The sequence below is a fragment of the Scyliorhinus torazame genome, chromosome 16, assembly GCF_047496885.1.
Source record: "Scyliorhinus torazame isolate Kashiwa2021f chromosome 16, sScyTor2.1, whole genome shotgun sequence".
Classification (NCBI taxonomy): Eukaryota; Metazoa; Chordata; class Chondrichthyes; order Carcharhiniformes; family Scyliorhinidae; genus Scyliorhinus; species Scyliorhinus torazame.
Window position 1 is genome coordinate 162615117 of NC_092722.1, and position 16901 is coordinate 162632017.

A 16901-nucleotide genomic window follows, 5' to 3' on the forward strand; every position below is an offset into this window, starting at 1 on the left:
AGTGCCCATTCGGCCCATCGAATCTGCATTGGCCCTTGGAAAGAGCATCCTACTTAAGACCACACCTCCACCCTATCCCGGTAACCCAGTCACCCCACCTAACCTTTTGGACACGAGGTGCAATTTTTTTTTTCATTTTAAAAATAAATTTAGAGTACCCAATCAATTTTTTTCCAATTAAGGGGCGATTTAGCGTGACCAATCCACCTGCACATCTTTGGGTTGTGGGGGCGAAACCCACGCAAACACGGAGTGTGTGTGCAAACTCCACACGGACAGTCAACGGGATCGAATCTGGGACTTCGGCGCCGTGAGGCAACAGGGCTAACCCGTTGCGCCACCGTACTGCCTTACTCAGGGGCAGTTTTGCATGGCTAATCCACCTAACCTGCCACATCTTTGGGCTGTGGGAGGAAACCGGAGCACCCAGTGGAAACCCACGCAGACACGGGGAGAACGTGCAGACTCCACAGACAGTCACCCGAAGCCGGAATTGAATCTAGATCACTGGAGCTGTGAAGCAGCAGTGCTAACCACTGTGCCACGTGGCGTGGAACAACATGTAAATCATCATGCAGTTGTTAGATCACATCAACACTCCAGCTCCCAAAAATAATTCAATTCTACAGCCAGGGACCAAACAAACTGCTGCTCCCATGTTTGTTGCCAGGTTCATGGCGAGAATCTCAAGGAGACTGGTGTGGATGGAGGTAGCTAGTTATGAGCCCCTTAAGAAGAACAGCAGATGGTGACAAATTTCATTTCAGTTTTGATTTTTATTTGCAACATCCCTCAAGTTAAGGAGGCAGGTCCTGGTTTTGTTTTTCTTTTATTACATCAGCTCTTAAATAAGTCACCATAGTCCCCAATAGGCTACTTTCCGCTTTTGAGGGGGGGGAGCCGACTGGTGGTGGTTTAAGCTGAGGATCACCACTCCTCACATGAGGGACAAGGCCGAGGAGACAGGGTCTTCATGAATAACCTCAGCCAGTACAGGAATTGAACCCATGCTGGGAGCAGCTTTCTAGCCCACTGAGCTAAACTGGTCCACAATTCAGTATCACTTTCGTGGCTGACAAACTAATGCCACTTGTCAAAGTTTAGGTCAGACAAGATTTGGCTTTCAAAGTCCTCCAATAAACCCCTCTTGGGCGGCACTGCTGTCTCACGGCGCTGAGGACCCGGGTTCGATCCCGGCCCCGGGGTCAGTGTGTGCACATTCTCCCCGTGACTGTATGGGTTTCACCCCCACAACCCAAAGACGTGCAGGGTAGGTGGATTAGTCACACTAAGTTGCCCCTTAATTTGAAAAAAATAATTGGGTACTCATTTTTAAAAAAAATTTTAAACCACCTCTTAATGACAATGCTGCCTACTCAGGATCCACATCTTTCATTCAGACATTAATCACTCGAACAAGAATCATCGAGCACAAAGGACAAGGACTGGTTAACCCATCACACCCAGGTTGACGCATTGGAAGAGATGTTATTCATCCTGCACTTAGCCCATGGTCCGACAACGCACCAATGCTACATTAATAAAATGTCCCCCTCGTTTCTTCCTCCCTCGAGAGAAGGAACTGGCATTTGTCCCCATTGCTGCTGCCTTTGGGTACCTCATACAGCTGCCCATTCTCCACAGGCACGTTTGGATAGAAAGCATCGATGGGCTATTCAACGACTGAAATATCACAGCCAAGTATACCCCATCGTCACCCGTGGCCTGCTCACAATGCTCAGAAGTTGAGCTGATCAAGAGCGAGAATAAACATTGGTCCAAATAGCAGTGCACAGAGACGTTCGTTACAATGGAGGGCCACAATGACACCATGAGCTCCGCTACACTGGAACCAAGCGCCCGGAGTTCACCAAAAATGGCTCTGAGACAGCGCAAGCTGGGACCAGTCAGCTCACAAACCTGGATTGTTTACTCAATCCCTATCCAGTAATATGCTCCAATTTATTTCAGACTGCTCACCGCAGTCAAATCAGTAAAAATAGAACAATTCCACACCCCTGGTCTTCCTCGCCACCCCTCCACTTTCCCTGCTTAGCCCATTCCCCAGCTCCACTCAAAACAGTCCCCCGCTTTCAGCAAGGTTTTTACGTCACCTTCACATTCCCAACCTACTCTTCAAGCAAGCAGCATTCCTCTCAAATCTCAGCACCTGGGAGCAAAGGAGAAAATAGGGCAATCATCTCTCCCCACTGCATTTACTGGCTGTGATGTTAGTTCGATGGGCACCAGTGGTCCTGGATACGTCACTCATTTTTGCCCTTGCTCACATGACACCTTAATAGGCTTCACTGGCCGATGTGCCCGCTGAGGCAGCATGGCACGCCTTCAGTCAGCAACAACTGCTATTAAATATAAAAAACATTCAAGGCAATTGTACTGCCCATCACTGTACAGGTCCATTTCAGCCACATCAACGCAAGTCAAAAAGAAATCGGTGACCTTCTTGCCCATATGGCTTAGCTTCTTGCATTGCAACTTGCTGTTCTATCAAAGGAGACCTGCATTGATCGCAACATCCTGGTTCCTTCAGTTTTTTTTTTCATTACTTGTTCGTAAAATCAGATTTGCAGGTCATATGGACAAATATTTTTTTAAACTATCATTTAAATTTGCATCTCTACAAATATATGGATAGGATGGGTATAGGGGGACACAGCACTAGGAAGTGCTGAGGGTTTTGGTTAAGGGTGGTATCTGACCAGTACAGGCTTGGAGGGCCGAAGGGCCTGCTCCTGTGCTGTATTGTTCTTTTTTTATAAAAGCTGTTGTACCTGTAAAACCTTGGTACTTTCGACTTAATTATTCCAAGGTTTTACCTCGGGGTCTTTATTTACGAGGAAATAAACCACAGACAAGTTCAAAATTCAACAATATTTATTAACACAATTAACCTATATATTACCCACAAAATACTAAAGGTACCCAAGATCAGTGAATACTACCGTGAAGGTGGCTTGGTAGGCTATGGATCTCATTGCTGGAATTCCTCTGGCCCGTCTTCACCAAGATGGTTCTTGCTGGCAGTCTCTTGCTTCCTTCTGGTCTTCACTTCTCCGATCTGGTCAAGGTCACCTCACACCCAGAGTCTTTGCTTCTGGGGGGGGTCCGGAGTGCCTGTTTTTATCCCCTTCCCTTCACACCCTTATGCCATTTCCTCTAACTTTCTGCCAATGATGCCTCAGGAAGGGGTCTCAGCAGCCAATGGTCCGGTTGATGACCGTTTCACGGGCCACCTCAGCCCACCCCAGGTGTCCCATCTCTGGTGGTGTGGGCTGCACATATACTGTTCCCATATAAGGCAAGAGTAGAAACTCTCCGAGTGACGGAAAGTCAAACTCAACTGGGCTACTGATCTTCTTGATGGGTGATTGACAGGGCAGGTCCAGACATATTCTGGAGATTGTGTGTGGATTGCGATTTGACTTTGGTCAAGTCTGAATTCCAACAGCCTGCCTGAGGTTTGACTGCAGATTTTAAAATGCCCAATTCTTTAATTTAGGATATCCAATTTAATAGGGCAAATTCTTTCATTTAAAATATTGTATTTTAATCGAGGCCTTGCGAGGTTTACACAAAGCATTGACCATTCTGGTCAAAAGATTCTCACCTAATTCTTCCCAAACATCGCTGAACTTGACTTCCCACTGAAAAAAAAATCAAGGTCCAAGGTGCAGCATATAATTGACACTCCGATCACAATGTTCCTGTAGCAAGTGGCACAGTTACAAGCAGAATGAATAGAGAACAAACTGACGTGATCCACGTGTGGTGATATGCCTGCAGATAATATTACATGTACTGAACAGTGTGACCTCCCACCAGCAAGTGGTGTCTGATATCAGTCAGGCAACTTCCGGCAACCAGGAGAAGGATGTAAGGCATACATGAGGTTAGTCATGCATAAGGGTAGTTTCAGGAGAGGCTAATGTAACTTCTATGATAACTTGGTCTGTGATCGTATCGTAACTTTACCATGTGTGCATTAATAAATCCTAGTCCTGTCGAAGTCACCGGCAGTTCTGTAGATTCATTGCAAGACAAGATCACAGAACACAACACCACACATTTCAAAAATCTGTTCTCAAACCTCAACATCACTTAAAGTGGGGGGAAATTACAATTCTGAACAAAAGCACATCAAAATTAATTAATTCCCACGTGGCTGAATGGCGCACTTGCACGACAGAAAAGCATCAATATCCCCAGAGTTCACCCCATTGCTGATTATCTCCCCCGTTTGGGATATCTTATTTCTTTACCGAATGTTGTTTTGGCGAAGTGTCTTCCAGAAGTCATTTCATCCATCACTTGGAACGTGGTTTCAGCCGTGTGCAACTGGATTCGAGTGAGCCTCTGTGGAGACAACGGTCTGTAACTTTTACAGGAAACAGACTGCTGGGTCAATCAGCAAGGCTTTGAATGTTCCAGTTTCGGCTCCAATGGAGAAGAGGGACGGAGGGATTTGAGAATATGTTGGAAATTCAATGACAGAACTACGAAATTGCCAAAGTTAAGACATCTGAACTGAAAGTAGCAGCAATTCTGTGCTTGGGGGGGGGGGGGGGGGGGGGTGCTATAAGTTGTGTTGCCCTCTAGACCTCAGGCAGAAATTAATCTGGTCAAATTTGAGGCCATAACGACGGACTTTGATCCCTCTACTAATGTTAATTCTGAATGCTGTGTTCCAAACCAGAGCTCAGGAAGAGGAGGAGAATATTGATCAGTATGTAACTGCACAGAGACATCTTTTGAATCTTGAGAGCTTGAGCATCTGAAAGGTGATCTGCTCAAGCAAATTATAGGCTCAGAAAGAGGTCCCACCATCAGAGCACGTCTGCTGACAGAGAAACTTACTCTCAAGAAATGCATCCATGAAAGTAATCAGGGAATGAGTCTAGTCCAGGGAAGGTAAGAGAATCATAGAATCCAGACAGTGCAGAAGGAGGCCATTCAGCCCATCTAGTCTGCACTGACACTTGAAAACAGCATCCCACTCAGCCCCACTCCCCTGGCCCATTCCCTTTACCCCTCCTAACCTTTGGGCACGAAAGGACAATTTTTAGCACTGCCAATCCACCCAACCTGCACATTTTGAACTGTGGGAGTAAAACGGAGCATCCGGAGGAAAGCCACACAGACACGGGAAGAAACTGCAAACACCACGCAGACAGCCACTCAAGGCTAGAATTGAATCTGGGTCCCTGGCTCTGTGAGGCAGCAGTGCTAACCACTGCCACCATGCCACCCTGGGCTGACCAAACATGAGCAAAGAGATCAAGGACAACAGAAGCCCTGTGCAGAAAATTGCCAAAGGCATGAACAAAAACATGTAAAATCACATACAGCTATGTAGAAGGCAATCCTGGAATGGAGAGACACACCCAATAAAAGGCATGGAAAATAGTCTAGTTCAGCAACTAATGTCACGCCGCACCCAAACCACTTTTCTAATAGCTCAAACACGACTCAAGCCAGGAGGGTGACAAAATCAAAATGAAACAAACCAGAACATTGCTAGAGCTATGTGTCTGAAAGCTGAAAGCATACAATGCTCTCAAAGGTGAGTCCAATGTGGGACCAGAATAGAAAATTGGTCACCTCAAATCGTACATGGTGAAAATAAAATGGTCAGATACATGACCATATCCACACACCTATGTGGAACGGAATATGTTGCTACTTCACAGCAAACACCCACCTGACAAGGAACTGGGACATAGTCAGTCCCAGAGGTCAACGGATCAGCAGCAACATTACCTAAAAAAGCAACATCACCCGAGGAACATGTGAACACCAGAGAAACAACCAATAACAATCCACACATGCACTGCACGACCAGAAGACCTTAATGCTTTAAAGATTGTTTGCACTGTGTGCACGCATGGACAGAAAAGTGGGTCAGACTATAACGGGTGGGATTTTCAACCCCCTCCGTGTTTGGCAGCGGTGGAGGCAGCTCGTCATTGGCTGACGGCAGGATCTTCCGATCCCACCTCAGTCAACAGGGTTTCCCGTTGTTCGCACCCTCCTGCCGTCGGGGAACCCACAGCACTGGAGTCGCCATCGGCAGGACCGGAAGGTCCCGCTGGGGGAACAGCCAGAAAATCCATGGACCAGTTTTCCATAGATGCACGAGGATCTTCATTGTAGACCATGTATGTGTGTCTGACATCTGCAAATGGTGGTGTATGCAGGTTGCTTTTTCTTTTATGAAAAGGGGATCTTTGGAGAAGTGCTTTTGTGTATTGTGGCTTGCCATAGCCTTTGACCTCAGTCACCCTTTGTGTACAAGACTTGAGGGCAGAAGCCACAAGACATAGGAGCAGAATTAGGCCACTCGGCCCATCAAGTCTGCTCTGTCATTCAATCGTGGCTGATATTTTTCTCATCCCCATTACCCCTGATCACTTATCAAGAACCTATCTGTCTCGGTTTTAAAGACACTCAGTGATTTGGCCTTCACAGCCTTCTGCGGTAAAGCGTTCCACAGATTCACCGTCCACTCTATTCCAGGCCTCTCAGTATCCTGTAAGTTTCAATAAGATCCCCCCCTCATCTTTCTAAACTCCAATGGGTACAAATCCAGAGTCCTGAACCGCTCCCCATATGGAAAGCTCTTCATCCCTGGGATCATTCTGGTGAACCTCCTCTGGTCACTTTCCAAAGCCCGCACATCCTTCCTCAGAAACAGGGCCCAAAACTGCTCACAATCTCAGAATATCCTTGAAATTAACAATAATTTAGATAGGATAAATATCTAGAGGCTCACCTTTACTTCACTGGGGTCTCTGAAATCACGAAAATATCAGATTATTTTTTTAAGCTACATCGACTTCAATGGAATGCTCTTAATACTTTCAAGATCATACACAATCTTTCTTCAAGTCATGCATTCTACCAGGCTATCAATTACTGGATTGTTTTGCTTTTTCCCCGCCTCCAAATTATTTTCGGTAAAATATAGAATTACTTCATGGGTTCAGCAAATGTAATCAGAACTATAATGGGAACCTCCCATCTCAGCAGTGAGATGCACAGTCACATTTTTGCTGGGTACCCCACAACAATACCAGCAAGCCAGCATCATACACATGGCCCAGCTCTCAAATAGCAACAACCTCAATCGCACAATAAAATATTTACAGGACAAGTCTCTGAAATAGACGAGTGCTTGACCATAACTTGGGAAAGCATGTTTTATTTTCATTAAAATTTTAAATCAGTAATTGCACATTTATGGATAAAGATGCTAATTAGCTGCATTGTGTGTCCAAAATATGGCTGGGTTCACTCTGCCCACTGTCAGAAATTCAGAGACAATAAAACCTTGGGTAGGTCATGGACTCGAAACATGAACTCAGTTTCTCGTTCCACAGATGCTGCCTGCCCTGATTTCTATTCCCAGCATTTTGCTTTTTAAAAAAAAAATTCATCGTACTGTGAGGCAGCAGTGCTAACCACTGTGCCTTCAGAAGCATTGACCTTGGACAAACCTGTCAACAGCGTCAACTATCAAATTCCCCAGCATCTCATTGGTTGGTTGAGGAGTACAAATCTGAACAGGTGATCAATCTAAACACTAAAAGAAAATAAATATTCTGAGGGGGGGGGGTTATATCTTTTTTAAATAAATTTAGAATATCCAATTTTTTTTTCCCAATTAAGGGGGAATTTAGCATGGCCTATTCACCTACGCTGCACATCTTTTTGCGTTACGGGGGTGAGACCTGATGAGAGGGGGGGGGTGCTTAAACAAAGATTACAGGGCCAATCTTCACAACGCTGCCATATTCTGTCCGGGGAAAACAGCAGCAGGATCGCTCATCCACTGGAGTGCATTTCCTCAACAGTTTGCAGAAAGCTGAGTTTCACATACAAGAGACTGCTTAAGAAACGGATCAAGAAAGGGAGAATAGAATATGAATGCAATCCAACATAAAACCAGACAGTAAAAGCTTCTATAGGCATGCAAGGCAGCACGGTAGCACAGGGGCTAGCACTGTTGCTTCACAGAGCCAGGGACTGGGTTCGATTCCCGGCTTAGGTCACTGGCTGTGCGGAATCTACACATTCTCCCAGTGTCTGCGTGGGTTTCCTCCAGGTGCTCTGGTTTCCTCCCACAAGTCCCGAAAGATGCGCTTGCGAGGTGAATTGGACATTCGGAATTCTTCCTCAGTGTACCCGAACAGATTCAATGAAACCAGAATGTAGCGACTAGGGGATTTTCACAGTAACTTCATTGCAGTGTTAATGTAAGCCTACCTGTGACACCAATATTGTATGGATGGCATGTGGTGCAGTGGTTAACACTGCAACTGTGGCGCTCAGGACCCGGGTCATGTGGAATTTGCACATTCTGCCCATGTCTGTGTGGGTTTCACCCCCACAACCCAAACATGAGGTTAGGTGGATTGGCCATGCTAAATTGCCCCATAATTGGGGGAAAAAATAATTGGGTCCTCTAAATTTTTAAAAATAAATAAATAAAAGATTATTATAAAAAGGAAGCGCTTGGTCTCCATGACAGACAGGGTCAGAAGAATTCATAATGGGGAATAGAGAAATGGCAGAGAATCGAAATGATTATTTTGTTTCCCTTTTCATGAAGGAAGGTGCAGGAGATAGAGATCCAATGGCCAGTGGAGGATGCAGAGTTGGAGGAAAGTGCAGCTGCTTTGAAGAAATTAATGGGATTGAAACTCGAAGTCCCCAGTACATGATATTATGCATCCCAGTATATTGAAAGAGGTTGCTATAGAGATAGAAGACACAATGGCGAACATCTTCCAAAATTCTATAGATTCTGGAATGGCTCCTGAAGATTGGAAAGTGGCAAATGTCACCCCACTATTTCAGGGAGGGAGTGTGAAAAACGGAAGTATAGACCAGTTAGCCTTACATTAGTATTAGGGAAAATGCTTGAATCTATTATAAAGAATGTGATAAATGGACACTTGGATAATAATGATTGTGGAGAGTCAGGGTGGATTTACAAATGGGAAATTTGACAAACTTACAGTTTTTGAGGAGGTTACCAACAAAATTGATAAAAAGAGTTGATGGATGCAGTATATTTGGATTTTCAGAAGGTTTTTGATAAAGTCCCCCACAGGAGTTTGATTAGCAGAATTAAAGCACATGGAATCAGAGACAATATGCTGGCATGGATTAAGGATTGGGTAAAAGGCAGAGAACAGAGCAAGAATAAACAGGACATTCTCACGTTGGCAGGCTGTGGCTCATGGGGTACTGCAAGGACCAATACATGGGCCCCAAGTGTTCACGATATATGTATATACACCAATGATTTGAATGTGGGAACCAAATGTATTATTTTCAAGTTTGCCAATGGTACAAAGTTGGGTGGGAATGTGTATTTTTGAGGAAGATGAAAAGCAGCTGCAGGAGGATTTGGACTTAGTGAGTGGGCGAGAGCATGGCAGATGGAATATAATGTGGAAAACATGAGATAATTTGGTAAAAGGAACACATGTGCAGAGTATTTTCTAAATGATAAGAAATGAGAAAGTGTAGGTGTACAAAGGGACCTGGATGCCCTTGTCCAGAAGTCACTGAAAGCTAACACTTTAGAGTACCCAATTCTTTTTTCCAATTAAGGGACAACTTAGCGTGGCCAATCCACCTACCCTGCACATTTTTGGGTTTGTGGGGGCGAGACCCACGCAGACACGGGGAGTATGTGCAAACTCCACACAGACAGTGACCTGGGGCCGGATCAAACCCGTGTCCTCAGCGGCAGGAGGCAGCAGTGCTAACGACTGTGCACAATGCCGCATATGACCCTGAAGGCTAACACAAAGGTGCAAGTTATCAGGAATGCGAATGGAATGTTCGCCTTTATTGCAAGAAGATGTGCGTAAAGGAGCAGTGAGATCGTGCTTCAAATGTATTGTAGCTGGATTAGACTGCATCTGGAGTAATGTGCACTGTTTTAGGTTCTCTTACCTCAAAAGGGATATACTGCCACAGAGGGAGTGCAACAAAGGTCCACCAGACTTGTTACAGGGATGATGGGATTTACGCCAACTGGGCCTGCATTCTCTAAAGTTTCCAAAAATGGCAGTGATCTCGCTGAACCTTATTTTTTTAATATTAGATTGTGGGCACTGGCTGGGCCAGCATTTATTGCCCATCCCTAATGACCCTCCACCCCAGGCGGCATTTAAGAGTCAACCACGATGTTGTGGGTCTGGAGCACCAGATCAGGTAACGATTTCCTTCCCTGAAGGACACGAGTGAACCAGACAGGTTTCTACTAAAATAGACAATGGTTTCATCACTCGACTTCAATTCCAATTTCACCATCTGTCATGGTGGGATTCAAACCTGAGAATTACAGAAAATACTGGACAATCTCAGGAGGTCTGACAGCATCTGTGGAGAGAGAGAGAAGGGAGCTAACGTTTTGAGTCTGGAGACCAGTGGTTAGCAATACTGCCTCACCTGGTTCTATTCCAGCCTTGGGTATCTGTCTGTGTGGAGTTTGCATTCGTCCCACTGTCTGCGTGGGTTTCCTCCGGGTGCTCTGCTTTCTTTCCAGAGTCTAAAGATGTGCAGGTTGGGTGGCCTCCTTATGCATTGTACGGATTTTATCAATAGACATGATAGATGCAGGCAAGGTGATTCCCTTGGCTGTGGAGCCCAGAATAAAGGGCACAATTTCAAAGGGGGTAGCAACATGAGGTATGGGGATACTTCTTTGCACAGAGGGCTGCAAGTCTTTGCAGGTCTTGAACCCATTGGGCCACAGAAGCGGAGCTGTTGAGTATGTTAAAAGTGGAGATGGATAGATTTTGGATTAACAATGATGTAAACGGTTGAAAAGGATAGTGTGGTTAAAAGGCAGTGAAGTGCCCGATGAGCCTTGGTAGTTTTGAATGGCAGCAGACCAGGCTTGAAGGTCTGAATGACCTCCTCCTATTACCAAATCGTCCCAACTCCGTTGGTGCAACAGCAGCGCAGAAACCAACATTTGAAAACAGAGCACTTGTTTCACATTGAACAGAAACAACAATTTGCAATGTGGGACACAGGCAGTCAGCACAACAATAAAAACCTTCACATCAAGTCAACAAACTTTCAGATTTTCCTTTTACAACAAGCAAAATGGCATTTGATCATCACTTTGTCACTCTTAATTTGCTCTTAAAACTGCCTCAACAACAGAAAGACATCTGAAATTATGGGATGCTACATCAGCCAAAACTTACTGTTTATTAACATGGAAACCTAAACAGCAGGACCTCATGAAGTTCCTCCTCTTGATATCATAAGAAGCCGATGAGTGGATTTCAATACAACTTGTGTAAAAAAAAGTTCTCGGTACCAATCTCTCTGAAGAATTTAAACAGGAACAATGATATTGTCATTTTTTTTAAATTTAGAGTACCCAATTCATTTTTTCCAATTAAGGGGCAATTTAGCATGGCCAATCTACCTACCCTGCACATCTTTGGGTTGTGGGGGTGAGACCCACGCAAGCACGGGGAGAATGTGCAAAGTCCACACGGACAGTGACTCAGAGCCAGGATCGAACCTGGGACCTCGGCTCAGTGAGGCAGCAGCACTAACCACTGTGCCACCATGCTTTGACATATTTGACAATATTCTCAACACAACAAAGGATTAGAATTGTTTTGAACATTTCACCTTCAATCAAAATGCTTCCTGGACATTCCACTTCCACGAGATGAAATTCAACATGTAACACTTCTTTTGCCCACAAGTTTGGACGAGGCCCAGAGAAGAAATTCAGATCATTTTCCTTTTGTGAAAACTATGTGCAAAGATATACACCACTGCATGAGCTCAGTCTCTGAGCACTGAACTTTAAACAATTAACAGCCATATTAAAGCATTCCATTGCTCGGAAAAAGTTGCACAGCAGCTGGCTAAGGCTTGCTCACCATTGTCGACACATTGAAGGAGAGACAAGGGCACACCCCTGCTGGTCGGAAAAAATCATTGCAGTGTCCAACAAAAACAGAACACATTGGAAAGGTGGCAGCTCAGGAATGCCAGTGTCTGAGATCAAACAATAGGTTGACAATTGAGGGCTTGCATTTGTCAGGACTGCTTCAAGGAGTAGTCCACTCCCAAAACATTAACCTGCTCTCCTCCTTCAGACTGGCTGCGTACTTTTAGCATTTTATACATCTTTTTAATTAAGACTTCCAACACTTGAAGTTCGCTCATCGTGACAAGCAGGTTTCCTCTTCAACCCAGGCAACCAAAATACTGAACGTTTTCACAAACATTGATATCCTCACAGATATGCTTTACAAACTGACAAGATCTTGATTGCCAGCTTGAAACCCACACTTAAGTCGAACATCCCAAGTACCACAAACTTCTGGCCAGGGAAGAGTTGAGGAGAAGGCAGGCAGAAACAACAGCACAGTTCCACATAACCTCACTGCCGATTTCTGACAGAGACCCAGTTAGAATATTGCGTTCCTTCCCAGGAGAGGCATCTTTTAAGCCACCTCATTAGCATTTCAAACATTACCTGCACAGAAAGCAAAAGAGTTTGCAGATCATTTTTAATGTTCGGTCAGCTGACTTAATCCAACAGCAGGTTCAAAGGAAACGCAACTTGAGCTGAAGAAAGCATTTAACGCATGAAAATATACTAAATGTTGAACTGAAATTATTTCCAAGGGCAATGTCAAGAAACAAGCCTTCCTTTGCCCCAAATCTCAGCAAGTTAAAATAGCATTTACTGGTTCCTTTGAAGATCACTCTTCTCCCCCTCCTGCTTTGCATGACTTCCAAATTTCAATAAGAATTCTAACAGTGGCTATTACAATAAACTTCAAACCCCCACCTCGGAATAGATTTGAGTACTCATTTTACCGCATGTTTGAGAACATTTGCTCAGGTAGGCCAACGATGTTACCTTCAAGAAATCAGAATAGCACACAAAGGTGAGAAATACCAGCAGTTTGTTGGCCATCAACACAAACAGATTGGTTATTAAAGTTACAGCCCAAAATAATGGTATTTTTAACCTTTACACAATAAATAGCTAGTTAAATTTAGAAATCAACTGTACAAAATCAGTTAAACTATGATAGCAGGTTTACAGATTTTAAACAGCCACTAAAATTACACTATTCAGTTCTGGTCACTAGCATCCTACAGTTACACAAATCAATTAAATACTGAATCTCATAAATAGCCAGTACAATGTACTCAGGAAAAAAATCCCCTCCCATCACTCTTGGTTCACTTGCACCCTACTCTGCTTGCAAGTGTACGAATTCCACTTGTTCAAACAAATCCCCAGTGTAGGCAAAAAAGGCACTCCCTCCCTGCTTTACTGACAGTATGAACAGCACACAAGTTCAAACTCACACCAGCACCAGACCTTCAGAAGTGTCACCCTAAAGACCACACAGCTACCAGCATTCCTACTGCACCTGTATCAATCAGCTACCTTCCCCTGAAGAGGACGAGTGCAGTTGTGAGCTACAAATGTTATACCCGACTGAGAAATAGCACTGAAACCGACTTCACATGGGCGTTTCAGGGACCCTAAAGCTCTACCCAGAGTTTAGAACAAGGCAGCACGCACTGAAGAGAGGGGAAGAGAGAGAGAGAGAGAGAGGGAGAGAGTGAAAAGGGAGAGGCAGAGAGAGAGGTAGAAGAAAGGGAGAGAGAGAGAGGAAAAAAAGCAGAGAGAGGGAGGGAGGGAGGAATAGACGGAGTAATCTCACCGGGTCTGACTTGCAAGGAGCCGTCCTTTCGGCTACACCACAGCGCCTTGTCCCCACTCTGCACGATGTAATGGTCCTTGGCTTGGAAAAGCTCCATGGTATCGGGGTCAGCGGCTGCACATGGTGAAGGGAGGACGGAGGGAGGGAGCGCGGAGCCTGTGCCCAGAGCGCTGAGGAGTGCGGAGCGCCGCTGCTGCACTGCTCCGCCGGCGCTGCCCTCCGCTCCGCCGGCGCTGCGCCCCTCGCTCTCTGATTGTTAATTTCCTGCAGCCACTCGGCACACGTCACCCGCCAGCCCCAGCCGGCCCGCCCCTTAAAGGAGCCACTCCCCGGGGAAGAATTTCTGACGGCCAAACGATAGTAAAAGGGACCTAGTCTGACCAGCTCGGCAAACCTTGAGTGGAAGTTTTCTTTTTGAAATGTCTTGCATTTTTTTTTTTAGAAATCACTCCTAACCTTCAGCTTCCAGATTTATAACCTCCCTCCCCCCCCCAATAAAATCTACACTCCTCCAACTCTCTTCTGCATCCCTGGTTCTAATTACTTCGCCTGTGGTAGTTGTTGTTCCCCTCGGCCAGTGTTCTTCAAAATTTTTTTCCGGGGACCCATTTTTACCAACCGGCCAACCATCGGGACTCACGCCGGCCGACCTGCGCGACCCACCATTTTCTCTTACCTTGTTTGACAAAAATGGAGGAAATGGTTTTGGGTCCCTTTGGCCCTCGTACACGCTCCTCCAATGGAACCTGTTCGATGAAGGTGAAGCCTTCTGGTGTCGGAAAGTATGGAGTCTCCATCTGTCCAAAGTTCTGCATTTTTTTCCTGTAAAAGTTTATCAAATAAACCCCCCTTCAAAATGGCTGCGAACTTGTAAAAAAAAAGAATAAAATAAATGAATAAAACCGCCCGGAACTTGTAAAACAAAAAACTGTGGCCGTTTTTTTAAAAAGCGGCCATACTGTGCATGCATGCCCGATTATTGGCGCACATGCGCGCCGATGGTCTGGCACGCATGCGCAGTTCGGCCACATTTTCTTTACACGTTCGCAGCCATTTTGAAGGCTGCTTGCAGCCGGCATTATTAACAGCCGGCTGTTGCGCGCAGATTTGTGCGATCGGGAGCACCACGACGGACGGCTCACCAACCCTCCCGACACTCCCGTGGGTCGCGCCCCCGAGTTTGACAATGCATCCCTGGTTGAAGCATTGCGCAGGTCAAGGAGTCACAGCCTGAGTGAGAGAGATACAGACCGAGTGAGAATTTGGTAATTTGGTGCAGTGAGGTAACCAGCAAATGTAAGTGGTTAATCTAATTTTGCTGTTTTTCAGTTAAAAGTGCAGTGTAGATTAGTGTCTGATTGGCTGAAGCTGCCCCCACCCTAATTGCTGAGAGGCATTTATCTGGCAGTCACCTGAGGCCTGTTAAGGGGCACAAAGGTACACATTGTTTTCTTCTCTTCGAAGTTTTAGTGTGAGTCATCCTAAAGTCTGTATAAAAGACAGACAGAAAGCGCACATTAGTAAGCATTGCGCAGGTCAAGGAGTCACAGCCTGAGTGAGAGAGATACAGACTGAGTAAGAATTTGGTAATTTGGTGCAGTGAGGTAATTCGGTGAAGAGTGGGAAAAGGTGCTTTTTCCCTACTGTTTTGTTCTCTCTCTTTCTTCAGGCCTAATTTCGGGAGCCATTTGGAGGAGGAGCAGTCTCTGAGTATAAAAACCTAACGGTAACTTCCTGTTTTCCAGTTTTTTTTCTCCAAAAGTGACGTCAAAGGGAAGCTGTGATCTGAGTGGTTGATGGCAAATCTGCCCCAAATTTAAAAAAAAACACAGCTAAACTCATAAACTTAAATTAAACTAATTAATTAATTAGTGATGGCTGGTCAGGTGATGTGCTTGAGCTGCTTGATGTGGGAGCTGGCAGATCCCATTGCGAGCTGCAGCGACCACATCTGCAGTAAGTGTTGGCTGCTCGAAGAGCTCCAGCTCAGAGTTGATGACCTGGAGTCTGAGCTTCAAACACTGAGGCACATCCGGGAGGGGGAGACTTACCTGGACACTGTGTTTCAGGAGGCAGTCACACCTGTCAGAGTAAGTAGTTTAAATCCTGCCAGTGGCCAGGGACAGCAGGGTGTGACTGCAAGTCAGGCAGGTAAAGGGAACCAGCAGTCAGGAACTCAGGAGCCTCAGCCCTTGACTATGTCCAACAGGTATGAGTCACTTGCTCCCTGTGTGGATGGCGAACAGGGCTGCAGGAAGGATGAGTGAGCTGACCAAGGCACCATGGTTCAGCAGGCCATTCAAGGGGAGGGAGTAAATAGGCAAGTTGTAGTTGTAGGGGATTCTATTATCAGGGGGATAGATAGTATCCTTTGTGAGCAGGATAAAGAGTCCCGCATGGTATGTTGCCTGCCCGGTGCTAGGGTGCGGGACATCTCTGACCGGCTTGAAAGGATACTGGAGAGGGAGGGGAGGATCCAGTTGTTGTGGTCCATGTCGGTACCAACAACATAGGCAAGTCTAGGAAAGAGGACCTGTTTAGAGATTATAAAGAGCTAGGATTCAAATTAAAAAAACAGGTCCTCAAGGGTCATAATCTCCGGATTACTGCCCGAGCCACGTGCAAATTGGCATAGGGAGGCAAGAATCAGGGAAGTTAACACGTGGCTGAAAGAGTGGTGTGGGAAAGAGGGGTTCCTTTTCATGGGACACTGGCATCAGTTTTGGGACAGGGGCGACCTATACCGTTGGGATGGTCTCCACCTGAACCGAGCTGGGACCAGTGTTCTGGCGAAAAGAATAAATAGGGTGGTCAATAGGACTTTAAACTAAAGATTGGGGGGGGGGAAGGGAAAGTCAGGGAACCAAGAGGTGAAGTAATCAGTGGGAAGCGTAGCTGCTTAGGTATACAAAAAAGCACGAAAAGACAAAACTCAGGAGAGGTTACGATAGTCCCCATCCCACAAAATATGACACAGTGTATGGAAAGGCTCAGTAAACCAAGGTCCACCACACTAAGAAAACAAAAGGGGACGGTCAATAGAGAATTAAAGGTGCTATATTTAAATGCGCGCAGTGTACGGAACAAGGTAGATGAGATTGTGGCCCAGATTGTGACTGGCAGGTATGATGTGGTAGGCAT

The 16901-nt window shown here is 45.5% G+C and overlaps 1 protein-coding gene across 2 annotated transcripts in view; it reads right to left on the reverse strand.

Moving 5' to 3' along the window:
* Positions 1–14020, reverse strand: part of inpp5f (inositol polyphosphate-5-phosphatase F) — a 305045-nt gene extending 291025 nt beyond the window's left edge. For both annotated transcript variants that reach the window (XM_072479349.1, XM_072479348.1), the window contains exon 1: positions 13761–14020. In XM_072479349.1, coding sequence (XP_072335450.1) covers positions 13761–13857 — 97 coding nt within the window. In that variant the 5' untranslated portion in view covers positions 13858–14020. The remainder of the gene's footprint in view (positions 1–13760) is intronic.
* Positions 14021–16901: the final 2881 nt, after the last annotated feature.